At 54.2% G+C, this 26,410-nt stretch overlaps 1 protein-coding gene across 11 annotated transcripts in view; it reads left to right on the forward strand.

The window, feature by feature from the left end:
* The first annotated feature begins 2,115 nt into the window (after window positions 1-2,115).
* ARRB1 (arrestin beta 1) overlaps window positions 2,116-26,410 on the forward strand; it is a 73,567-nt gene continuing 49,272 nt past the window's right edge. For 2 of the 11 annotated variants that reach the window (XM_082747213.1, XM_082747203.1), the window contains exons 1-5: window positions 11,928-11,987; window positions 12,506-12,644; window positions 21,548-21,675; window positions 25,140-25,323; window positions 25,813-25,992. In XM_082747213.1, the coding sequence (XP_082603339.1) occupies window positions 25,922-25,992 (71 nt within the window). In that variant the 5' untranslated portion in view covers window positions 11,928-11,987; window positions 12,506-12,644; window positions 21,548-21,675; window positions 25,140-25,323; window positions 25,813-25,921. Of the gene's footprint in view, window positions 2,287-11,912; window positions 12,015-12,306; window positions 12,645-21,547; window positions 21,676-25,139; window positions 25,361-25,812; window positions 25,993-26,410 lie in introns of those variants that run through there. The other 9 variants (XM_082747212.1, XM_082747217.1, XM_082747216.1 and 6 more) reach the window with 7 other exon arrangements.

Here is a 26,410-nt window from a genome sequence, read left to right on the forward strand (position 1 = left end):
TCCATATACTAGCTTCCCTTGGTGGTGCGGGTGGGGGTCGGGGGAGCTGGAGAAGGGGAGGTCAGATGCCAAGGTCCCCGGGAAGGCTATGGATTTGGGCAAGCTACATAGCTTCTCCAAGCATCAGCTTGCTTATTTATAAAACAGGGAGAAGAGAATTTATCTCATAGAATTCTGAATATCAAGTAGTGTCAGGGACACCATTAACTCCCTCATGAAGTTTATGGGCTCATGGGGATGTACTTGACATCGTGTCTGTTAACTGCACAGCCTACCAATCTGTTCACTGTCCCCAGAGCATTAGAGCCATACTTCACTAAATGGGCTGGGAAGAGCTGTGTGGGGGCAAGAGTTACTTGAAACAATCTGATGCATCTTCCTGGACCATTCGTTTTCCTTGGAAGTAATGCACATTATGTCTTGTAGCAAACTAAACATAAGCATTTATTGAGTCAAAGGGAGAATTAAGATGTAAAATCCAGGTGCTTTCGGCAACACCATGAGGAGAGCCATTGTAGATCATGTGGCTGGGTTAACCCCATTCTCCCAGGGGAAACTGATGCGGAGAGTGGCAGAAGCTGGTCTCTCCATCCCAGTTAGGGTCCTCTCAAGCTCACACAGTGAGCCTCCCCTCATCACACAGGACTCTGGTACACTCCTCTCAAGTCCCTGGGCTCAGCAGAAACAGCAGGTGGCTTCTCTCCTTTCCCTGAAGGAGTAAGGGTGAAGCCCAGAGGCCAAGGCCAAGATGAAAGTCCTGGGCTCTAATCCACACTCTCTTAATTCCCAACATTGCCCAGACCCTGGACCACCCTGTCTGCCTATCAGCACAGCCCTCCTAACCACCTGCCTATCTGGACATAATTACAGTAATTTTATTGGGATATCCTTACCCAGCTATATATAACCAGCATAGGTAACTGCTTCTGAACATAATTACAGGAGATGTTTACAGACCCACAATCACATAAGAGTAAATGATAGCTTCCTTTCCTCCCATTAATATGCCAATATTAGGGAACTGTCTGGTCCAATTAGTCAAATCCCAGCAGTGAAGGGGTGGGAAGGACCTCATATTGTTCTACTACATGGACAGCAGGAAGGGGCAGCAGGGTCCCAAGCCAGGGTTTTACAGCACGCCAAGATGTCTGCAGAGGGATGGGCTAACATCTACTGGGCTCCTACCCCCTGCCAGGCACTCTGGGAGGCCAGCAAACACCTGTGAACAATTCTGCAAGCTATATTAAGTATCTCACTTTGTGTGTTTGGAGCCCTTTGGAGAGGGCTGGTGTCCAACGTCACCCGTAAAAAGCCATGAAGCTCGGTAGGGGCCTTTCCACGGTGCTACCCCACCAGGTCAGACTCCCAGGCCACAGGAGACCAGCTCTAAGCTTCTTCTTACCTCCTGTGCTCACTGCTTCCTCTTCTTAGGCAGCTACCTCCACCCGCCCCCTGGTGGTCTCTGGCCCACGCCCCCTCATCAGTTCCCCAGCGTTGATGGCTGCCTTCTCCAACCCCCCCCCCCCCGCCCCTTCTTCCTGTCCCGGTAGGGTTGTTGGGTGTTATCTCTCCAGAAGGGCGGGGAGTTGGGGTGGGGGAGGGTGAGGCATGGGGCTAAGGCGGTGCCAGGCACCCGGGGTCTCCTACAGGCCCCCACCCGCCCCCTACCAGGGGCGCCGCTGGGAGGGAGCTAGGCCTTGGGGTGGGCCGACCTTGGGCTTCCACCCTCCCGCATACACAAAAGGCTGCCTCGCTAGCACCGGGGAGCCCTCCTGCACACACGCACAACTGCACAAAGACGTGCATACCGTTCCACCGCACGAACACACTCCCGACTCGGCCGGAGCACACGGCCGTGCTCACGCACCGGCACACTCGCGTGCACACACGCGCACGTATAGACACCCCAGCGTGCGCCCTCACGTACACAGACACACAGCGGGGTGCATGGCGGTGTGGACCCCCAAATGCCGGCCTTGAGGCCCTGACGCGCCCGCCGCCCTGCCCTGGCGCGCACACGCAGGCACACGCGCAGGCACACGCACCCTCCCGCACTGCTACACGCCCCTGGCCGCGGCCCCGGCGGGCGCTGTGCTGCGCGGCGGGCGGGCCCGGGGCGGGGGCGGCGGCGGCGGCGGCGGCGGCCGGGAGAGCGGAGGAGGCGGAGCAGGGAGCCGGGAGCCGGCTGGCCCGCGCTCCTCCTGCCGGCCGGGGATTTTCCAGCCTGGGCGCTGTCGCCTCGGACCTCCTGCGGCCGTGGCGGACCATGGGCGACAAAGGGACGCGGTGAGTGCCGGCGGCGGCCCAGCCGAGTGCCCTGGGGGCGACCTGGGCGAGGGCTCGGGCGGGGGTTCCAGTCGGTCACCCCGGGAGCGCCGACGCCTGGCTCCGCGGTACGCAGCTCTCCTGTGCCGGAGGTCTCCTCTGTGTGGTCGCTGGCGGGGCCGAGGAGACCCGGGGGTCCTGGGTGGGGGGTACCTAGAGTGAGGACCTGGACGCCCCATCTGGCTCACATCTCCTCGCCGCCACCGCCGCCGCCACACACACACACAGACACACACACTCACACTCACTCGCTGCTGACACCCAGCACCTACCGGCCAGCAGACGCAGAGACGCAAGGGGGCAGGTTAACACACAATGGCACACACGCTCCTGGAGACACACGGGCACACTCATCCGTGGGCACACTCCTGCTGGCATGCACACGGACGTTCACTGCCACAAGCTTATCGTGTACAATAACACACCGTCACACACTCACTGGTACACATTCATGAACACATTCTTGCTGACAGTCATGTTGTCGTACACATGTCACACTCTAACACACATCAGTTCTACCACACCTTCATGTTGGCACACTCATGGTGGCCTACACAGATACACACTCACTGTGACAAACACTCTGGGATATACCCTCACACACTCATGTTGGCACCTATCTCCCCAACACCTTGTTTGTGAGACCCACCAACTGACCCCCACAGACAGTCAGACTAAAGCCCACACACTCTGGTGCCCCATGGTCACTAGCCAGCAGACCCTGGGGCCGTTGACCGCTGACACACTCACTCCAGTCCCTACATGGCACGAAGTGGAAAGACACACATCACACAGGCCCCCACAGAGCCTGGGAAAAATGCATCCCATCCACTCTGTTTCCCTCCCTCTGACCTCCAGAGGCCTAGGGTGGCTGGCCACCATCTGTCTGAAGCTGGGGTAGGGAGAGGGGTTCCTATCTCCTTAGGAGCTTGGCATGGCTCAGAAAGGGAGAGGCTTTGCCTCTGAGATGGAAAACTGGTACAAAATAGGGGGGGGGGGGAGCTGGGGCAGGGCAGCCCCTGGGGATAGCCTCTGTAGACAAGACAAGCCCAGATCAGGCACTCTGGTTTGTCACCCTGGTTGTACCCCTTCCCTCTGCCTGCTCCTTTAAGTGCCACTAGACGCTTCCCTCTCTCCTCCCCCTACCACTTCTACAAGCCCTTCATTTTCATTTTTTTCTTTCTTTACCTTCTATCCTTGTGCCCCACTTCTCTCTCCTCTCTTCCCTCTCTTCTTGCTGCCAATAATTATTTATTGAGTGCCTGCTGTGTACTAGGCATGGCGTGGGGATCAAAGACATGTAAGACCTATTCCTTCCCCAAAGGAGCAGCTAGACTAGGAAGACATGACCCCAGTGGTCATTACGTTTTGCCACCACGACAAAGCAATTTCACACACAGCCTGCTGTCTGACAGCGTTAGTGAGATCCTCTAGAGACTATTTTCTTCTCCTCAGAAGAAGAAACTGAGGCTTGAAGATAATTTAGAAACTGCTTCCCAACCGTCCCCCTGACATCTTTTTCAAGGAGGCTAATTTTCCTTTTCTGCTTTCCAGAAGAGGAACCAGAGTGTTAGAGGTTACCTGACTTTCTTAAGGTCAGGGGACATCAGAAGCTGGGCAGAGGCTGGGCCCCGCTTAGTCCATTTCTCTGGGGCTTGCCCTTGAGCAGTGCCAAACCCTTTATGGGCCCTGAGGGTGCCCTGCTCTGTGTGTGGAGGCCCTGGGCTTGGAGGCGAGGCTGCAGAAGATCCTGAAGCTTCTGCATTCACCTTGATGACTAGTCCTCATTGCAGCTGGCTGGCCGGCACTGCGACCATGTCTTTGTCCTCACTAGGATGTGCGACTCTCTCTTCTGCTATGGCTAATGTCCCCCAAAGCCAAGATCCTCCTGACCATTGAGATGAGACTTTTCTCCCCGTGAGCGTTAGGAGCCTTTGCCCTTCTCACTTGTTCCTCCTGTGCTGCTCTACCATCAGGGTGACTCAGCCCCTCTTGGGCCTTGGTTTGCCTCTCTGTGACTTGAAGAGGTGGGTCATTGCTGCCCATGGCTGGCATAGAGTGCCAGCAGGATGGGGACCTTGTGAGCAGCCCAGTACCTGTTGGAGACCCTGTCTTTGGGGTCAAGATCTTTCCCACGACCCCCCCCCCCACTTGCCTCTAACTCACAGGGGGCTTTGGACATTTGTCCTTACCCTTCTGGACCTTAGTTTTCCTGTCTGTAAATTGGAGCTGTCAGTACTTAAGCATTTCAAGGCTCTGTTGTGTTTATTGAATTTGCTGAGCAGGGAAAGAGGTGCTGCCTGAAGCCTGGAGCCCAGGCTTGGCTAAAGTCCATTGGATGGATGGTGGCCCTGCTTTCCCCTCCGCCCTCTCTCATAGCCCCAGGAGGCCAGGTTTCCTGAGGCATTTGGAAGAGAAGGACGAAATCAATAATGGGCTGTACCGTGCCTCACTTCGGAGGCCATGGGTTTCTTTCTCTGACCTGGAAGAGGAAACTGCAAATACCTCATACTGTAAGGCTCAGGAGTCATGGCATCCATCTAAGCACTTGGACTCAGCCCCATGTGGAAGTGATAGTGAGAATTAGTTAGAAACTGTCACTGTCCTCTAGGAAGTCTTGGGGTCCAGGGGGAAGGCCGGGGAGACCAATGTCTGGATGGGATTAATTACGGGGCAGGTGTTACGATGACTGTTCTAGCAAGGTGCTCTGGGAGCAATCGTACACCCATTCAGCAAATGTTGATGGAGTGTCCGGGGCTGGGGCTTCTGAGAGGAAGGGTCCCACTCTGTCGCCAAAGGATTTAGAGCTGAGCAGGTGACTACACTGCAGGGTGACAGGTGCCATGGAAGGCCTAGGGAGGAGTCCCCACCCCAGTCCCAGCAGGGGACATGGTGAGGGACGCTTTCCTGGGACAGAGGTGGCTCTGGAGCCCCTGAGCTTCATTTGGAAAGACAAGGAGGCCAAGGCGGTGGCCCTGGGGATGGTGTTCCTGGCGGAGGGCGCAGAATGTGAAAAGGTCTGGGAGGCTCGAAGCACCCTGTGTGTGCGACCTGCGGGCGGGGCTGGTGATGATAGGTGAGCCTCAAGAGAAAAGCGCAGGCTAGTCAGCAACAGCCTGGAACGTCACTAAGGAGAGAGTCTGCGGTGGTTCAGGGGGCAGTGTGAGAGGAGAGACGAGAGCAGATTTCCCTTGCAGAGGGACACCTTTGGCAGTGGCAGGGGTGCAGAGGGCAGAAGCAGGGAGACTGGGTGAGGAGGCCGAGGAGGAGCCTGGGAGAAAGCAGGGTCCAAGCTAGGCTTGGGGAGAGGACGCAACTGAGAAATATGAATGAGGAGGTGGTGTCCATTAGTCTGACTGCTCGGTGTCTGGTATGTGTCAGGAAACTGACATGCATGATCTCATTTGGTTCTCCCAGTGATCCTGTTAATGGAGGGATTGTTACTCCCTTTTACAGCTGAAGAAACAGACTAAGAGAGATTAAGTAATTTGTCCGCTGCCATTCAGCGGAGAAGCCAGCCCGTGTGTTCACAAAGCCCTCTGCGGCACCGAGGGAGAGGGCTGAATGGCCCACACAGCCTCCCGCACCTCCCTGGCCAGTCCACTCTCTCTCGGGCTGTGCATCCCTTCTGGTTCTTGCTGTTCTTCCTAATTCAGCTGCCAACACTAACGATCAAAGTGAGATAACAGGAGGGACTTCCCGAGAGGTAATGGGAAGGAATCGAATTCTTGTTCCTACAGATGGTTATGAAGTTTTCTTTGTTGGAAGGGGAGGAAGGCGGGTGTGATAGACATGTCATCACCAGCTCTTCGAACCTTGGCTGTCATCTCTCTCTCAGCAGTCAAGCCCTCTGTGACCTATCTTGGGTGGAATAGGGAGAAGTCTTGTGGCTTTGTCCAAGGATGCATCTGAAATTGCTGAGAGTGGCAGTGTTGAACCTGACTTACCATCTCTGGTCCCCAGTCTAGGCTGGCTTCTGGGCTTCAGACTTGGCCACAGCTCTTTCCCTTCCAAGTTTGGGCATCCTTGCCTGAGGCTGAAGTTTTCCATTGGCATGGGTTCAGGGGGCTTGTCACACCTCGGAGCTGTGACAATGGAAAAACAACAGAGAGTCAACACCACCCAAGTGGCCCCTGGCGTCAACCAGGCCACCCTCCACTGCTTCCAGAGTGACCATTCTGGCCATTTGTCTGTCTGAGGCCGGCAGGGAAGGGGCAGCTTGGCAGGGAGCCAGACTGGAAGTTGAGGAAGATGTAGGGAGACTTCTGTCTGCATAGATGGGTCAGGATCCTGGGGGTAGGGATGGTGGAGGGAGGTAGGGATTGGAAAGTCCCAGGTTTGGAAGTGGCAGTTGCCTCCAGGGGTGCGTGGGTACTGTGGCGTAGGGAAGAGTTATGGTGTGTACAGAGAGGAGAGTTAGGGGCAGCTGGGGCCTTGGAGAGCTCAGGTGCCTGAGGGGGAAGAGGGGACCAGCTTGAGCTACGTACGCACCTGGGAGTTGGCCAGAAGGCAGCGGCTGGTGACTTGGTGAGAGGGCTTTTGATGGGGTGGTGAGGGCAAAGCTGGGTCACAGGGGAGAGGGGAGGACCTGCTTTTCCCCTGTGCTTGGAGCTCAGGTAGGTCTCATGGAGGAAGGGTGTGAGGCCCTGGGCTCAGGTGGTGGGGACTGGGGGTGTGGGAACCTGGGGGGTCAGGCTCAGCTAGGGGTGGGAGGGACACGGTAGAAATGCAAGCTGGTCACAGGAGAGGGTGTCTCCTGAAAGAGGGGCCTCTGATTGTGGCCCGGGGTTTTGGGAAGCCTTTCATAAGGAAGTGCCTTCTGAGCTGGGTTCTGGAGCAAGGGGAAGGCCGAGTCGTCTAGACAGAAATTGCGGACAGCGGCTGCAGGCCCCGGAGTGTGGCTGCTGAGGGACGAGGCTGCCCTAGGAAGTAGGCCTTGGGTACTGGGTGGGTGAATTTCCTGGCAATTTCTCACACATTTATCCATACCCCAGGTGTTTTTATTTCCCAGTTGGTGAGCTTCTTGTGGTTTGGGAGCTATTTCTGTTTTCTGTTTGCTGGTCTGTTATCCACCTCTGGGTCTGATTCATTGGAGATGCCTGGGAAGGGTAGTTGAGTGCACTGAATCCTTCCTCCCCTCTTGCCTCTGCTGTCAGCCTGGGGGCATCCTAAGGGCTAATATTAGGTCCTTCCCATTAGGGGATTCTAAGGATGAAAGCCATGTTTCCCACATTAGACTAGGTTTGGTGGGTGGAGAGTGGGGAGTCCATTTCCTCCATCAGATTGTGAAGTCTTGAAGGAGAGGGAGGTCCCATCCCTATCAGAATGGGGTTCCTCAGAGTGAAGCCGGTTTCTCCCCCATCAGACAGGCATCCGAAAGAGGAAGGTCTGTCTGCCCCATCAGACTGAAGGCTGCTGAGGGTGGGGCATGTCTCAGTATGAGTAGGTATTATCTGGGATGGTTTCAGGCTCCCTCTCTGTCTTCTGTGTGCAGGATGGGTCCTGCCCCAGGAGTGGCTGGAGTCCTAATGGGGGGGGTGTCCAACCAACAGAGGGGGTGGGGCAGGACAGGGTGGCTGCTTTTGAGAGGGGAACAAAGGCGTCTGTTGTCCCAGCCCCAGCCCTCCCTCCCCAAAGGGGCCCTGGCAGGGTCATCTCTCCGGAGACGCCTCCTCCTTCCTGGGACGGGCCCCATCTTTAGTCCACTTGAGAGGAACTGCCTGTTCCTTCCCAGGAGACCTGGTGCCAGATGAGGCCGGGCTTCGGGGACTGGACCAGACAGGTCCTGGAGTTCTGTATGGCTGAAGTCACCACAGCCACTGAGTGGTTTTCCCTCTGCCGAGGACGGGGCTGGGCCTGGCTGGGACCACAGCCGAATCCCTGGGGCCCCTTGTACTTGGAGAGGAATCCATCTATTGGTCTGAAGAGCCTGGAACAAGGGGGACACTCTGGCTAATGTCAGGCCGGCTAGAGACTTACTCCTCGCTCAAGGTCTGAGCATTCAGTGGCAACATGGCAGGCGCCCACAGGTCCGGAAACGGAATGGGTATGGGCCTGGGTGAAGTCAAAGGGCCCTCCCATAGTGGTTGTGGGCCTCTGGCCCCACAGCTGGTCCTCCTGGTTCTTTTGCGGCTCTATCCTCTTGCCTTCTCCCATGCCATTAGTGGGCATGGGTGTGTTTTGACCAAGGGCAGGGGCGGGGCGGGGGGAGGAGTGGACAGCTGGGATGTACCATCACTGGAGGGTCCCAGAGGTATGCTCTAAAGCTTAATCATTACTGTGTGATCCAGGCACCACATACACCTTCTCTGGGTCTTGGTGTCCCTGTGGAAGTCAAATCCTCCATGCTGTGCAAGGAGGTAACTCTCCTTGAGATATCTCCTTTCCTGTGTTCTGCTAGTGGGCGTGGGGGTGATCTTTCTTCCAGAGGGTGGCCAGAAGTGGGGGATAGGTCAAAGTTCAGGCCTCTGTCACAGACCAGTGGGACCGAGATTGCAGGGGAGCTGGGCCTGGGTGACTGTGGATTGTGCCCTCAGCCCACTCTGTGATCCGATTAGCATAGACTGATTAGTATAGTGGGTAGGCTTTACGAAGAACCAGATTTCCTGGTTTCATATGCCAGCTCTGCCACTTACCAGCTCTGTGACTTCTATTATTTAACCCTTCCTCTGCTGTAGCACTCTCATCCGGGAAATGGGCCAGCAACTGTGCCTATAGAGTAGGTTGCCTCAAGGAGTAACTGAGCTGAAATAGGTAAAGCTCAGGGACAAGTCCCTGGCCAAAGGGCGGTATTTACTTGAGGTCAGCTCCCTCAGCAGGCTGTGAGCTCCCACACAGAGTAACCATCTCTGATTCACTCCTGAGGCCTCAAAGTTCTTGGCACAAGCCTGTTTCATCATTGGCCCTTAGTACACAGGTGGTGACCTGACCCAACACAGTGCCCTTCCTGTCTGTCCTTCAAGGCCTGCATCATATATGGCCTCCTTCTTCAGGAAGCCCTCACTGATCACCCTGATCACCAAGTACCTTGTGGGGTTTTTGTTTTGTTTCTTTTGTGTGTGTGTGTGTGTGTGTGTGTGTGTGTATGTTTTCTTGTGTTTTGTTTTGCATTCTTTCTGTCTCTCTCTCTCTCTCTCTCTCAGTCTTGGCATTGATCCACTTCCCCACACCCCCAATATGTCCTGGTTATTTACATAGTTGCAGTGTCCCCTGGGTGAGACCAAGGACACCTGTCCTGAGTCTTTTGTCTTTTGTCCCTGTACCTGTGCAGACCTGGCATGGTGCACTGAACTACGTAAATATTTGTTCAGTGAAGGAGACTGAATGTAGGTGTTTCACTGGGAGAAGAGATACTTGGAGGGGGAGGGGGATGGGCAGTATGGTTGGTGAGGACAATGGGATATCTTTGCCGGCTTTGAGACACCTACAAGTGATTTTGTGTGTGTGTGTCACCCAAAGGGCGGAGGTCATTGGATGAGCGGCTTTACCTGGCTAGGAGCATGTGTTTTCTGATAACCAGAGCTAGCCGGCATGGGGTTTGGTGGCTCGTTCCAGCCTTCTTGCTTTTGCTTCTCCTGCTCCCCCCATTTAGGGTACCATCCTTGCTTCTTACCGCTTGTCCAAATCCTTCTCCCTAAGTAAGTGTCCCAGCCGTGGAGCCATCCCTTGCTGGCCCCAAGAGTGTGGGTTCCATTCTTCATCCCCATCCTCAGACATTTCCTGAGCCTTCCTGGGTCTGGACTGTGGCGTACATGATTGTAGAGTCTTTAGAATGGACATCTGGATCTGGCCCCAGTACACCCAGTGTGGTTTGACCTGGCCTGAGGAGGGGTCCGTGGCTTCCGATCAAGGAGCTCTTTATGCAGCTGGAGAGATCTCCCCCTTGGCTTCCCACTGGGCAAGTACTCAGGACCCACCTAATTACTGGGGACAGCGTTCTGGGCACTGGATCCAGCAGGCTGCGGTCATGATCAGCTAATTAAACCACCCAAGAATTGCTCATTGGCTCTGAGGAGGGGAAGGAAGAACGTGGGGGGTGGTGGGGCTCAGAAGAATGTGAGAAGGCGAGCAAGGCTGTGAAGGAGGCTTCAGACATGGGGCCTGCAGGCAGAGCTAGGAAAAGAAAGCAGGAGGTGGGGAGAGAGAGTGGGGGAGCTGGGAGAGAGACAGACAGACAGACGGATGAGCCAGAGTGCTATCTGGGTACAAGAGCCAAGTGAGATAAGTCAAGGAGAGGGGTGCTGACCTGGGAAACAGGGACCCCACTTCTTTGCTATCCCTCTGATACCCTGGATAAGCTGCTTTTCCTCTTTGGGCCTCAGTTTCTCTGTGTGTCAAGAAGGAAGGAGAAAGGGCTTTGGCCTACGAGGGCCTTAGTACTCTTTCCTTCTCAGTTCTACAGCTGGAAGGGGAGAGGGCAGAGACAGCAGGCTGTCAGGCTGTGCTCTGTGCTGGATAGCTTGGCCGCCAGCAGCCCTGTGTCTGGAAGGGGCAGGCAGTGGGTGGGTGTGATCCCGCCTGAGATGGAATGCCTCGAGTTGAATCAGAAGGGAAGAGTCTGGGTGGCAGGCAGCAGGCAAGACCTTGGCCTCTGTTGTGCCCTGTCCCTGTCTTCATGGCCATCCTCTGGCTCCCAAACTAGCTTCCTCAGTGGGGACCAGTGTGGTGTCTGTGTGGTGTCTCCCAATAGTAGCACCCCCGGATGTATGTGGATCCCCAAAGCTAGAGCCATGAAGTCTGGAACAGGGATGGTAGAGTCTCGCAGACTTGGGCAGTTCTGCTGTCCAGCATATTGCACACCAGCTCCATGACTTCGGGGGAAGGCTCTCTGGGTGTCAGTTTTCTCGTTTGTGCGGTAGGCATGATAACATCACCTAGTGCATATGGTTGCTGTGGCCCAGAGGGTAAGGATTTGCTGAAGCCCTCACTGTCATTCAAGACCAGGAGTGGGTCTTAGCTCTTCTCTCTGCTTCCCTGTCTCCTGCATCCCCTCCCTCCCGCCCTGTCTGGTGCTGTGCACTCAGATGAATATGCGGGGGTGGGGGTTGCACCAGGCTAGAGAAGAAGTTCAGATGGAGGCAGGAAAGGGAAGTGAGATTGCCCAGAGGCCAGGGAGGGGCAGTGCGGGGCAGCCTGAGCCCCCAGCCCTATGGCCCCTCACCTATGACAGATTGTCTAGGAGGCAGTGGGGAGAATCTGGGGGGCAAGAAGCTGGGGCAGGGGTGGACACTGTGGAGGGCCCCAGGCTTCTCTCCCGTAGCCCATGCCCCCAGGTGCTGCGGTGGGGACTAGAGCCAGGTTTTTTGCCCGGGAAGCCAGCAGGCCACTGTTTTACACACACTCCGATGACAACAGCCCTTCCTGGTTCCCACCCCTAGCAGGAGGGTGCCTGCTTGGAGCTGAGAGTCTTGGAGAACAGCGCCAGCCTCCGAGGTCTGCTGAGGTCTGGAGGAGAGGCAGCAAAGGAGGGAAGCAAGCCGCCTCGCCCTCCCCCAGCCTCTCCCTGCAGTGCTGGGCTGTGACATGCCAGGGCCTCTGACTCCAAGGAAGCTGGTTACATAACTCGGCCCAACTCCCTGGTTCCTTCTTCTCTTCCTCCCCAGAGGGGCCCAGGAGGAGGCCGGAACTGCTTCGCTGGGGATTTCTGGGCCTGAGATGTCAATGTGAGCAGTCCCCTGCCTGGGCTGGTGGTATGTGCTGCCCACACCATTTCCGGGGGAGAGCTGTAGGGCCGCTGAGGTTGGCTCTGGGCACTGCCCCCCTCCCACACTCCTGGGAGTAGAGCTGCAAGAGGGAGAAGCCCTCATTAGAGGAAACAGGCTGTGTCCTGAGATAATTTGCCCACGAAGTACCCCCAGCGGGGACCTGGCCTCTTTGCAGCCAGAGGAACAAATAGCCAGCATTTTTCAGTTTGTTCCACTAGGTTCCACAAACATTTCTCAAGCACTCGCTGGGTGCCAGGCCCAGACCTCCATTCAACACATGTCCCCACGCTGCCTGGCTGACTTGCGGAGCAGCTCTGCTCCTGTCCCCTACCTGAAACCCCTTCTCAGAGGCCTAGCCCTCGGGGGCTGGGGTAGCGGGGACTTCCATGATAGAGAACACCATGGGGGCTCCTCTGGGCTGGGCATTTACAGGCTTGGCTTATCCCTTTCTCTTCTGCCACCCCTGTCCTCCCAAGAAGAGACCTGTGAATGAACACTTCCGGGGCTGGGCATCTGAAGCATGAAGAGGAGGAAACATGCAAGTCTCAGCCCTGGGGCTGCTCCTGTCTTTTGAGGGAGAGGAAATAGATCATCACAACACACTAGAAGAAGGGGGTAAGGTGGATTCGTTTATATAGGGGGGGCAAAGCCCGCCAAGTGGCTCAGGGTCAGAGGCAGCTCCTTAGAAGTGGGAGACCCTGGAGCAGGCTTTGGCTGGTGAGTCTGTGCCAGGCACAGTGTCAGACCCCTCAGCTGCTGTTAATTAGGGGTAGGCGGAGACTGCAGATTGTTTTTAAACAAAAAAAAATTTTTTTTAAAGATATTATTCATTTGAGAAAGAGACAGAGGGTACATGGGGGGTGGCACAGAGGGAGAGGGACAGAAGGCTACCCCTTGAGCTGGGAGCCCAATGAGTTCTGGGCTTGATCCCAGGACCCCGACATCATGATCTGAGCGGAAAGTAGACGTTTAACTTACTGAGCCACCCAGGTGAGGCTGCAAAGTGTTGGGGAGCACAATATTTAGGGTGAAATTCAAGGTTCTGCCTCATGGCCTCACAGTGAATGTTGGGGCCTGGATGGAAGAAATGGGACGGATATAGGAGGAGACACCAGGTCCTGCAAACCCACTGTCAGAAATGAGGCAGTTTGGCGGGGGGGTCTGTCCTGGTCTCTTCTGGTGGAGGGCCATCAGAGCAAAGACTTTCCCCGGTGGAGGAGATCTGTAGAAGGTCTGATGACTTCTAGATGAGCAATGGACATGAAATGGGAAACAATGTCTTTTGAGAAACAGTGCTAAGCTTTGGGGCTGTGGCGTGGCAGTGGAGGTGGGGGGCACGTGGCTCTGAGGTCCATCTCTGGAGGTGAGGGGCTGGGTGGCCAAGAGAAGCAATGGGTTGGGGTTCTCACCTTCCTTCTAGCAGGATCTCCAGTATCCCTGGTAGCTTTTCCGTTCTTTCTCTGTTGTATCTGTGCTAATGAAAGTGCCCAGCACGTCAGCAGGATGATTTTATTATGGACCTTTATAGCCCCAGGGCAGTGGAAGAAACCAGGAGGCATTTTTAAAACTCAGTAAGGAGAACTTTTTCTTTGCAAGAGATTTTTTTTTTTTAATATCCTAAAAATGACAAAGATGATCACATGGGATAATGGAATGGTTAATATGCTCGTATTCATTTCTCATTTAGAGGGCTGACTTTAGCAGCAAGGTCTCAGTGCACAGACTTCAGACAATCTGATCAGCTCTGACGTTCACTTTTTTACAGTCAATTTTGCTAAAAAAAAAAAAAAAGGTAAAAGTTTTTTTGGTAAGTAGAACTTTCAACCAAAGAACCATGGCCCAGTCCCAGATCGAGTCCTGTCCCAGGCCACACACACAGCAACTTGGCTCCCTCCAGCCTCAGCTTCTGTTGGAGTGTTTGGGGGCAGGGATGTGCCAAGCTCCTGATCCTTACCTTTGGGGCACCCAGCCTCATGGTGATATATACATGTCCTTATCACCAAAGTGCTTTTCTTCTCCCTATTCTCCTCTGGCTGGCTCAGGCTAAGCACTGCTTCCAGCCTGGACTGTTACCAGAATCTTCTGGCTCCATCCTGGTCCTGCTGCTCATTCTAGATGCCCCCCACACCGTCCTCTTATTCTGAAATTCACATCTGACTCCATTTTTCTCCTCTGTCTTAGAAACTGGCCGGTTGCTCCCCATTTCCTGTAGGACAGTCCACATTCTCCAGGGGGCATTGGAGGCCCTCCACCAGTCTGTGCCAAACTGCCTTCCTGTGCTCCTTTCCCAGCTCTCCCCACCACCCTGCCCACACCCCAGCTGCGCTGATTTTTTTGGGTATTCCTCTACAGTTTTCACATTTTCTCCGCACTGTGCCTTTGTTCAAGCCGGCCTCTCCAACTGGAATGCCTTCTTTCTCTGACTGGGCACAGCTCCCTTCTATTTGAAGGTTGAACTTCACCCCCGTGTGGTATAGTTGATCTGTTGTACTGAGCACCTCAGTACAACACCTTCCCTTGACTGGGCGCCCTGCACCAAGGCCGTCAGTGTCCTCCTTCGTGCTCCTTCGCACCTCACAGTCTTGCGGGTGGGATGGCACGTTCCGTCACAGCTGGCTGCTGACACATCAGTTTCCTGTGCTTTCGGGCAGACCTGTGTCTGGTACCTCTTGGCCCCCCCAGCTCCTGATAGGGCTGGCCTGGCCCCGTGAGGTCTAGGTTTGCAGAAGTGAACTGAAGCAAGAGTACAAGCCCCACACACCCATGGGCATGTGTGCAAACTCACACACTTCTGACACCCATGGCTGTTGGTAGGGGCCAGAACTGGGTGGAGGTGTGAGTCAGGGAAGATTCCCTGGAGGAAGCGAGCCCTGAGCTGCTGACCCAAAGGAGAAGCACTCTTTCCCTCTTCTCACTTCCTTCCTGGCACTAGCGCTTTAAGAAAACAGCTGACACCGGCTGTGGAAAGGGAAATGTCGGTATTGTGAGTTGGGGGTTGGGATCTCTGAGCCTGGAGGTGATTAAATTAGGCACGTGCCTCCCTCCCTCCCTCCCTTGCCCTCCCTCCCTTCCATCCCCTCCCTCCCTCTCTCTCTTCCTCCCTCCCTCCCTAGTCCCTCCCTTTCCCTTTCTTCCTCCCTCCTTTCCCAGTCTCCTTTATCTTCTCCCTTCCTCCTCCTCCCTTCCTCCCTCCCTCTTCCCTCCCCTCCCTGCCTCCTGCCCCACCTCTCTCTCTCCTGCCTCCCCTCCCTCTCTCCTGCCCCCTCCTTCCCTCCCCCCCACCTCCTGCCCCCTCCTTTCCTCCCTCCTCCCCGCCTGCCTCCTGCCCCACCTCTCTCTCTCCTGCCTCCCCTCCCTGTCTCCTGCCCCCCTCCTTCCCTCCCACCTCCCTCCCCTCCCTGCCTCCCTTCCACATACATTTCTGAACCTCTAGCACATGCCAAATATCTGGGGCTGATACACAAAACTGATCAGATAAAACACATCTTTATATTTTTCTGTCTTCAGAAAAATTCATGTTGGAACCTGCCCTTTCCTTTTTCTGTCTCAGGGGATCTGAGTTCAAGTGTTGGCATGTCCCTGATAGCTCTGGGCCGGTCAAGTCACTTCTCTGAGCTTTAGTTTCCTGTGTATACCATGGAGATGATAATACCCTCCTCCTGAGACTCCAGTGGATCATATGTGTGAGGTGCCCAGCAGGCGCCTTTGATGGTAGTTCCTCACTGAGTGAGAGCCACTCTCCAGCTGGAAGCCAGATCCGGTGTCTCCTCCTTGACCAGCACAGGGCCAGGCACACAGTACAGCGGTGTGCTCAATCATTCCAGTTTTCCTGGGACTGTCTTGGTCCATCTAGGGATACTCCTTTGTCTTGGGTGACTGTGGACAGGACTACATTCTCCATAAGGGTTTGTAGAACAGACATATGAGTGGGTAAATCATAAGGGAAGGACAGAGATGGGACTTGGGCAAGCAAAAGCAAGCACAGGGCAGCTGGCTTGTCAGGGGAGAGGTGGTCTTGTGAAGGGTCTGGGTAGCGGAGCAGGTGGAAGGTGGGAGGTGGGCTCGGGACCTTCTGCTGCTTGGCAGCATAGGGAAAGGTACAGGCCCTGAGTCTGCAAGGCTGTTGCTTTTAAGCAAGCTTCAGGCTTCCAAAGCATATGCACTCGTTGTCTGATCCCCTTTTTCTAGGAAGGCCTGTAATAAGCCACTGGCTGCTCCTCTGCTTCAGAAGCTAGAGGCCTATTGTTCCTCATGGGACACACGGTGTTCCTCAGGAGCTGTGTACTCCAGACTGTGAAGAGACTAGGCCGAGGTCCAGGCTGGGAGATGGGAGAGCAGGGCTCTAGCCCCATTCCCTGGTCCTGGGCCAGAGACCTAGCAAGGCCTCAGTTCCCTTCCTGTTCCCTGAGGATCCAGCCTTTCCTGCCAGAGTGTCTGTGAGATATCACCTGCAAAGTTCCCTTGGCATGTCTCCCCCAGAGGAGGCATAAAATGCGTGTCCTCTGTTGTTCCTTTCTGTAAATGGGGACAATACAATCAGCTCTGCCTACCTTCCAGGGCTGATGTGTGGACCAGATGGGATGCGGGATGTGGGAACTCTGGGTAAACAGTGTCATAGCCTTCAAATATTTGGGGCTGAGGTTCTTGGTGGGGCTGTTTCTGCTGGCCCAGGGGTCCAGGCACAGGTGGGGGCGACCCTGCCCACCCAGGCATGGAGGACCCTCCTGGAGGCATGCTCCAGGATCACAGAGAAGTCCAGCGCTGCTGTCCATGGGAGCACACACACTCCGTGGGCCGGTCCTGAGCTCAGACGAGCTCTGCTGCTTCCGAAACCGTGGCGAGAGGGAGACAGCCAGCCAGCCAGACTTGGTTCTGTGGCAGAGAGGGTTTAGTTGCAGCAGGACGCGTGACCAGAAGAAGGAATGTCCTCCGGAGCCTCCTCTGTCAGTTGGGCTGGGGGCAGGGCCTTTGTGAAGGCGGGTGGTGTTCGGATCGCCTCTGGGCCCTTCCTCCAGCCCAGGGGCGGACTCACCGTGAGGCTGGTGCAGCTTCAGCTTCAGGCCCTCTGTGCTCCAGGGCCCCTTCCAAGACCTAGCGCTGTGTCCACAGACTCAGAGGTTCTGTGAACGGTGCAAAAAGAAGATATTTTTGTACTCTTCTTTTTTCTTTTTTTAAAGAGGGCTTCCAAACTCTATGAACTCATTCAAGCCTCAATCCCCCCCTGCTCAGGCCGGGTGGTCCTTTGTGCCAGGATGTCAGTGCCATGTCCCTGCGTGTGCTCGGGGAGGTCTCACCCCACACACACGGACCTGGTCATCAGTTATGGCCCTCCCTGCTGAGGCAGGACCCAAAAGCCATCTGGGTGAGCCACTTCCGGGCCAGGCCCAGCTGCCAAGCTCTCTGGCTGTGTAAAGGAAAGACTGGAGAAGTCCTTCGGCCCTCAGACTTACTCATCTGTAACGTGGACATCATCCCTACGTGAAAAGGCCTGGAAAGGTCTAAATAATGTGCCACAGGTGAGACCGCCTGGGACAGCCCCCGGCTTGTCGCGGGAGCTCAGTAAATGAGTGGAACCTGGATAGAGATGGGGAGGGGTTGGGGTAGGGAGATTTGGAGGCTTGGGGGAACGGGGTGGGAGGCACCCCTTCCATTGGGGTCTCTGTCAGATTCACCTATACTGTGCTGGGCCTGGTGCCAGCATTCAGACAGCTGGGGTGGGGTGCCGGTGGTCAGATGAGCTAAGAGGAGAAAAGGGTTTAATAGCTGTGGAGTACAGTTTCCTGGGAAAGGGCCATTGTAAACTGAGTGGCCCTTTGGTGGGGGAGGGCAGAGTGGAAATCTGGATCGAACTTTCCTGCTGCTGGGGGTGAGAGGTCACCAGCCTGACCTGTTTGGTTTGAGTGAAGCAGCCCAAGCAGGCAAGCCAGACCTTTCCTGCTTAGAAGGGAAACCAGGCCGGCAGGGTGCGCTGCTTCCCACGTCGTGCATGCGGGCGCTGAGCTGGGGAAAGGGGAAGGTAGCTTAATGACGGTGGTCCCGTCCCTCACAACTTCAGCGCCCCCTTCAGGGAGGGGAGGGAACGGCAGTGAGGTGGGGACTGGGAGGAAGGAATAGAAACTTTGGTGTGAGGCTACCTTTCAAATCCAGCCACTATTGCTTATGTCTCTGACCTTGAAACAGTTACCTAATCTTTCTGAACCTCTGATTTCCTATCTTTAAAATGGGGGTGATAATATTCTCTCCCCACTGCCTGGGTTGTAGTAAGGCCTAAATGAGATGGTGTAGGGCTTAGCACTGGCACACATTAGGTGCTCAGTAAATACTGATTATCCCTCACTCCTCCCCCATGACCCTCATCCAACTGTCTTGCATTCTACTCCATTATCCATATGCGTATACCCTTGGTTGGACTGGGATGCCCGAGGGCAAATGTTGTGTTTTATTCATCCATCACTACACCCCCAGCCCTGGCACAGTATCTTCCAGACACCTTGAACTGGTTGGCGAGAAGCTGCACTGGGTCAAAGAAAGGTGCGGGACATTTAAGCCAGAAACTCACTTACTGCACACCTACTGTGCGCTCCTGCCAGAGGCCTAATGGGTGGTCTGTGCCCTGCCTGTCAGTAGTAACTTGAATGGCCACTGACTGTCAGTTGTAATTTGCTGTCACCCTCTGTACCAGCGACTTTCTTTTCTTTTCTTCTGGTCCCAGTACCCGGCACAAGGGGTACCCATACATTTTTGGTGAATGAATGGCTGCCTTCCTCCCCTCTCTCCCCCGCCTTTCTGAAGTCAGGCTTTGTGTCCCGCCCAACCCAGCCACTTTCCAGCTGTGGCAAGTCACCCTGCCTTGTTCAGCTTCAGCTTCCTCCTCTTTAAAACGGGGAAAATAGTGGTATCAGATGTCCAAGGGCCCAACTGTGCCAAAGAACAAGGTAAGCACCCCATAATGTCAGCTGCTGGTTTTTGCATGATCTCCAGGGGTCTTTGTCATCTGGCAGGGGGAACATTCCATTCCTGCAGACCCTCTCTGCTGGCCTCACAATGGATTTGGAGCTCAGTGCAAACTGTTTATGTTTCCCCAGCAGAGTTTATTACTCAGGCAGTCTTACTGCAATTAATTACTAGCAGAGCAAATAACTTGTCCCTGGGAGGCTGGGCTTGGCATAAACATTTACATCCAGCCAGGGGCCAGCCCAGGGGCTAGGCTCTTTCCTCCAGGCTCTGGAACAGAGGGAGATCAGAGGATCAGGCTGAGAGGTGTAGGATGGGGTGGGGTGCCAAAGAGAAACAGCTTTCCTTCAATTGCTTTCCCTGGAGGACTCCTTAGCCCTTGAGGTGCTGGGCCTCTGCTTTCTCTTTTCATCTCCCTCGCTGCCCCACAAGGAGAGTCCTGTGTGCAGATGGGGAAATTGAGGCTCCGCTAAATTAAGCAGCCTGCTTAAAGCCACAGAACCTGCAGGAGAGGCAGGAGGTGAAGGTTCAAGTGGTAGCAATGTGGAAAAATAGACTGGGAAAGGGAGGCTAGAAGCTGGGAAATCATTGAAGGATTGCTTGTTGGTTCTCTTGTTCATTTGCCACATGTTTGTCTGGCCTCTGTGAGGGGAGCCTGAGGAGGCGGTGCTGACTGTTAGTGACGACTGAGACTGACCAACTCCACACTGAGTTCCAGAAACTCCCTCAGGATGGTCCCATTAACAGTTAAACATGTGGCAGAGGTAGTTACTTGGAGGACAGGAAGGAGGTGGCCTCTGTGTATCTCTAGAGCTCAGAGCCCCACTGTCTTACACAGAGAGGTGGCCTGAAGGGGAGTAGTCTTCAAAAAACAAAAAAAACCAAAAAAACCCAGAAGGGTCCCTGGATGGCTCAGTCAGTTAGGCATCCCCCTCTTGATTTGGGCTCAGGTCATGATCTCAGGGTCGTGAGATTGAGCCCCATGTCTGGGTCCATGGTGGCCACGGGCCTGCTTAAGATTCTTTCTCCCCACCTCCACCGCCCGCCTCCCCATACCTCTTTCTTTTTTTCTCCCCCTCATTATCAAAAACCCAAACACCAAACCAAAACAAAACAAAAAATACCAAAAGGAAGGGCCCTCTGAAGGCAGCTCACTCCTCTCAACCTAGAATCTAGAATTCTAGAGTCCCGCCTGAGCCCCAACTTTTGGGCAAAGAGAAGGTTCAGAGAAAGTTTAGCTCAAAGTTCCACAGCAGGAAGGCTTAGTGGACATTCCAGACAAAGGGCTTTATCTCGTGCATTTATGTCTTAGGGGTGAAATGACCGATCGTAGGGGAAACTCTCGTGGCTGTCCTGATCCCATGCCCCCTCTCCACTCCTTCCAGCTCAACATTCCTGCTCCACTCGAAGTCTTGCTGTGTAACTCTCTAGAGCCTCCTGCTGGGGCCATCTTCCCTCTATGCTGGAAGGAAAGCTAAGGCTTAGGGAGGAAAAGGAGCAGGGTCCTCCTGCCCCACTCATTCTGGATGTGGTATGCCTGGATTCTGGAACCTCTGGGGGTGGGCAGGAGCGCATCTCTGCAGCTTCAGGCCCTGGGGCACCCTGGGGCCTCACCTAAGCCCTCCACTCTGTGTTGTCAGCACCTGGCCCAGAGCCTGGCTTGTGGTAACTGATGTCCAGGGAAGGCGTGGCTTGCAGGGTGGGTGACTGGCTGGTGGCAGACGAGGGTGGCAGGCAGGGGGCTCCACTCCGAGTCACCTCTGGACCACAGATGAATATCGGCGTTGCTTCTAGAAAGGAGACAAGACAATAGTCCTCACTCACAGGGTCATGGTGAGGATCAAAAGGCAGCCGAAAGTGGAAACAGATGGTCCAAATGTGCATCAGTGGATGGATGTCTAAACCAATTGTGGTCGGTCCAAACCATGGAGGAGTATTGAGTCATAACAAGGGATGACACAACGGTGCCTGCTGTGACAGGGACGAGCCTTGAAAACATTGCTCTAAGTGAAGGAAGCCAGTTGCCCAGGTCACACATTGTACGATTCCATTTATATGAAATGTCTAGAATAGATCCATCTGTAGCTGCCAGAGGCTGGGGGAAGGGGAGAATGGGGAGAAGAGACTTCCTATGGGTGAGGCATTTCACTGTGGAGCCATGGAAATGTTTTGGAAATGGAGGAGGTAGGTTTTTTGTTTTGTTGTTGTTGTTGTTGTTGTTTTTGCACATCTTGAATGTACTAAATGCCACTAATTGTTCACTTTGAAATGCTAAGTTTTATGTTATTTGAATTTCACCTCAATACATTATTTTTTTTTAATGCCCCCCCCCAAAAAAAAAAACACATCCGTAAGGAAAGGATGCTGGAGGTGAGACATGGGTGTTGGGGTGAGCCTTCTGGAGGAGGGTGGGGTGAGACTGAACAGCCGTGAAGTGTGCAGGTGTCAAGTGGAAGGCAGTTTGGCAGACTGGTAGGACCAAGGGTTCTAGAATAAGACTGAGGGGATTCAGAGCTCTGTGGCCTTGGGCAGGTTATTTAACCCTTCTGTTTCTGTTTTCTTAGGTGTGAGATGGGAGTAATGAAGTTTTTATTATGGGACTCGTAATCTTTTATTACGGAAATCATAAGATGTTCCTGAGGATTAAATGCATTAATATTTGCGAAATGCTGAGAACGGTGCTTGGCACAAAGTGGGTACCGCGTTGAGTGTTAGCTGCTGTTACTGTCGCTCGTTCATATTTTCATTTATTTGCTCACTTAGCACCAGGCCCAGGTTGTGCCCTGAGGGCGGGACTGGGAGAGCAGGGAGGTGGGGTGGGAATGGGGGTGCTGGGTCCTGTTCTCAGGGGCGCCCTCATATCTGGATGCAGAGTCAGGCCCTACTGTACCTCCTCCCCCACGCCGAGCCTGTAGCTCCAGCTGTTAATGAAAATCGTGCATCACCTCCCGGTTCTCGGAGTTTCCTGAGCAGGCACTGTCTCCCTTAGGACCTGACAGTCCTCTTTCTTAGATTTTGAAAACACCTGGGTCTTGGGGGCTGGTGCCTTGGGCTTTCTGGAACGTTAGTAAGTCCCTGGGCCTTGGTTTCCCTGCTTATCCTGGGAGAGGTCAGGCTGTGCTCTGGGGCTGTCAGTGTCTTTTAACCTCCAAACCTGAGCCCATGTGTGGGATGGGCCTGACATGTCACATCTGTGGAGATTTAATTTATAAAAAATGGATAGTATTTTTAAGGCTTGCGTTCTGGACAACTGAGGTAGGGGGTCAAAGAGGGAGTCAGGGGTCTCTCCTGAGCTCCCGCCTTCAAGCTTTTGCCTCATTTTGGGCCTGGCCAGCCCCTGTCGGCCTCCCCGACTCTTCTAGCAGTCATTCAGGCTCAGAGTCTCATGGACTGAAACAGTTTGTTTCTGGCTGCCGCCCATCTCTGCTGTCAACCCATCCATGTCGGCACCCCTCCCACTGCCGTCCTCAGCCTGTCACTCCAGCACGGTCATATGCCCCATTCCCTCCCCGTGACACTCAGTACACACACAATCACCAGGTCCTGGTGACTCCCGTTCACCCCCAGGGGAGTCTTGCTCAGCTCCCGTACTCCCCTTCTTCCACCTGCATCCCTCAGCTCACGCCCAGCCACCTGCCCTCCTTCCACCTAGAGCTCTGGCTCCACCTGCTGGCTCCCCTGCCAGCTGCTTGTCATGGAGGTTGTCCCAGGGCAAAGGAGCAGAAAAGTCATTCCAGGAAGGAGCTTGCTTTCTCTCTTCTTGTAAAAACAAAGTTACGTCTTAAGTAGCTTGAGTCAGGCTTCCAGAACTCCTCCCTGGTGGTGGGAGGATGGATAAAACAGGCCGTGGCCCTGTGCTAGAGGGCCTCTGGAAGCAAGCAGAGCCAGTCAGGCCAGGCAGAGTTCTCTGGCTTCTCAGAAAGCCCTGATGTATTCATATCCCCTCCCCTCTCTCCCAGACACAGACAGCACACTCCTGCACATGTGGACACTGGCTCTCAAGGGTTTGGCACACTGGGTTCAGGGAAGTTTTCTTGGGTAGAACACTCATTTATTCAGCCTTTCATTCATCCATGGGTCTTTGTTCAGTGCCAGGCCCTGTGCCGAATCCTGGGGATATGGAGTGGGGCCAGACCAGGTCCCCGTCTGAGGGCTGGTTCCGGAGGCTGTTGGGCACTCAGAAGCACACAGTGCGGTCTGATAAGTGCCATGCATTCGTTTGCTCATTCAACAAAGGCTTGCTAAGCACCTGCTGCGTACCAGGCCCCATTCTAGCACCGGGGCACCGGCCCAGAACAACAAAGGCAAGAACCCTTACCTTTACCAGGCTAGCCTTCTGGGACTGTGCCATCCCAGAGACACAGTGACGAGAGTTCTGAGGGCACATTTAAAAAGAACTAATATTTATCATTCAATAACTATTTTAAAAAACACAAAATCAGGGGTGCCTGGGTGGCTCAGTCATTATATGTCTGTCTTTGGCTCAGGTCATGATCCGGGGGTCCTGGGTTCGAGCCTGGCATCCTGGGATCTAGTCCCTCCCTGCTCAGCAGGAAGCCTGCTTCGCCCTCTCCCACTCCCCCTGCTTGTGTTCCTTCTCTCCCTGTGTCTCTCTCTATCCGATAAATAAATAATGAAGTAAAACTTAAAAAAAAATAAAAACACAAAACCTTCAGTTTAGACAAGGAGAAGATAGCAATTGTCCATAATTTCATCACTTTGGAAGAACATTAAAAATTTTTTTTCAGTGTTTGCCCTCTCTGCTATGCATGTGTGTGTACGTGTATGTGTGCAGGTGCCTGTGTGTTCAGGGACAATGGTGCATAAGCTGTCTGTGACATCTGGACTAGTGTCTTTTTTCCTCCAGCATTTCCCTGCCATTAACCCAGCATTAATAAATCCATATTTATTAATGACACACAGAGCTCCTCATGCAAATGCTCCTCAGTTTATCGAACTCTCCCCTTCTTTGGCATGGACATTATTTCTAGTTTTTTTGCTATTCCAAATAATGCTGAAACAATTAGTTTCGAAACCACCCAATGACCCTCTGAGGGCAGGATCCTGGAAGTTGCAAAGGTCCCAGGTTCTGCAGCTGCCCGTCCTCCCTCTCCCCTGCAGGCCTTTCTCGCTGTGAAGGCTCAGTGCCTTGCCTATGGGAGAGGAGGCGCCCGCCAGGTCAGTCTTAGTACAAGTTGTTGCATTTCTCCTTGGCTGCATAAACAATCAGCTGATAACTTAGTAGCTGGAAATAACAACGTTCATTTTTTTTTTTTTCTCTCCTGGTTTCTGCGGGTCAGGATGTGGGAAGGGCTCAGCTGGGCACGTCTGGCTCAGGGTGTTGCGCGGTCACAGCTGGCCCTGGGGCTGGAGCAGCTGCGTGCTTGAAGTGGGCTCTTGTTGCTATCACCGCTGGAGTCCGGCCCTGCCTCCCTTTGTCTCATGGCTCCCTCTCACATGAGGGCGGCCTCCATGTCCGTGTCTCCCCTGGGCAAACCATGCCAGCTGAACACACAGGGCTGTCTGCGGGCCTGGGATTCTTGCCAGTTCTTGACGTACGTGAAGTTGCTCATTGAATCCTCACAGCAACCCAAGGAGGCAGGTGCTGTTGGGATCTTGCTTCCTGCTCAGAAAGTGCACATGTGGGATCTGAACCCAGAGCAGCCTTATTACTGAGCCTGCCTCCCTCCCCCAAACTGGTCTGCCAGGGTCTACTCCAGCCTCTCTGCCCTTCCATTCTCCGCCTAGTGGCCAAAGTGAGCACATTTAAGGGTCATTCCGTTGTTTGCATCCGTTCCTTGCTGAAACCCTGCCAATGTCTTACCAGGCTGACGATTAAAATCCCGACTGGTGACCAAGGCCACCTGGTGACTGGGTGCTGTTGGTCTTGTCCCCTGCACCGCATGCCCCTTCTCCTTCAGCACCTTCAGTGAGGCTTGCCCCTGCCTCCGAGCCACTGTGTAATGGGCCACCCCTTGCCCCTTTCCAAGTTTTTACTGCTGCTGCTTTAGCTCCTAACTCAGACCTCCTTTCCTGAGGAAGCCTTCTCAACTTCCCAGGCTGGTCGATCACCTAACCTGGGCTCTTGGAGCCCTGTATTTGGCAGCCCTTACTGTAAGAGTCACCGTGTACTATTTTCGGATGTCTGTCTTGCAGGGCTGTGGAGCTGCACACTTGTGGGTGACGCTGTTGGCATTGTGGCCTGTGCCACGGAACCCCCTGGTGTTGGGCAGTGTGGAGCCCTGCTGTCTTCGCTGCTAGAAGGGAAACATTGGGTCTGTTGTACAAACCTGCCCTAGTCACCATTCGTCCCTGGTGGTCAGCAGTGTCTGACATGGAAGTAAATATTTGTGGAATATTATTCATAATAATAAGAGGTATATGTGTTACCAAGCATTAGGCATTATATTTGGTCAATCCTCAGAACAACCTTATAGGGTAGGCCCTCTTGTCATCGCCTCGCCTTGTCATTAGGTGAGGAAACAGGCTGAGGAAGGGGGAGTCACTTGACTTACGTCCTCTAGTGAGTGGAAGGTTCACCCGAGGCAGACTGGTTCACTATGATAAAAAAACAAACAAGAGAAGGATCCCTCAATTCTAGCAGCTTAGAGCTGGTCAGATGAGGGAGAGCCCAGACACACCCCAATGCAATAAAGCTTCCCACACAGTGGTGAGGACGTATGTGCGGGGAGGGTTGTTTTCCTCTAGTAGGGAGAGAGGAAGGAGAGAAAGGGCCCCTGGACAGGAAGTGAATTTGCTTTGGGGCCACTCTCCCATTTGGATGCCAGGCCTGGCCACATTCTCCTGACCACAGCCTCTGTCTCCCCAGCTCGCTATCCCAACATGAAGGCCTGAGGAAAGAAGATACCAGCCAGGACAGGGATGGGGTGGGACTCTCCTATGTGCCCAAGTCATACCAGAAGCCTCAGCTCTTACTTATGTGGAGACCTGTCCTTAACCTGGTGATTCTCCTGAGAGGAAAACAGATAGGAGAATTTCCATTATACAGGTGAGGGAATGGAATAACCCAGAAAAGTCAAGAGAATGATCTGAGTCCTAGAGCCAGGATGAGAACCCAGATCCCTGGAAGCCCCTCAGCCCCAGGACTCTCTCTGTGTTGCAAGAGAGAGTGTGTGTGGGAGTGTGTGTGTGTGTATGAGAGTATGAGTGTGGAGTAGGGGTGGGGGACAAAGATGAGGACTCCCCCTTCCTCTCCCCTGGTTCCTCCTGACTCCTTATCCCAGCAGCCTGTCCCACCAGCGGAAAAGGCACCCATTAAGGCTCTATGGATTGTCCTACAGTGCTTGCCAGTCCTGTTTGTCTGGGAGTTCGGAGTTGCCTCAGTGCCTGCTCTCCATCCGTTGAATTCCTTGGCTTTCCCACCAGCCTGTGGGCTTTCTGAGGGCTAAGCCTTGACTATACCATCA

Source organism: Mustela nivalis (genome assembly GCF_964662115.1).
Source record: "Mustela nivalis genome assembly, chromosome: 9".
NCBI classification, from domain to species: domain Eukaryota; kingdom Metazoa; phylum Chordata; class Mammalia; order Carnivora; family Mustelidae; genus Mustela; species Mustela nivalis.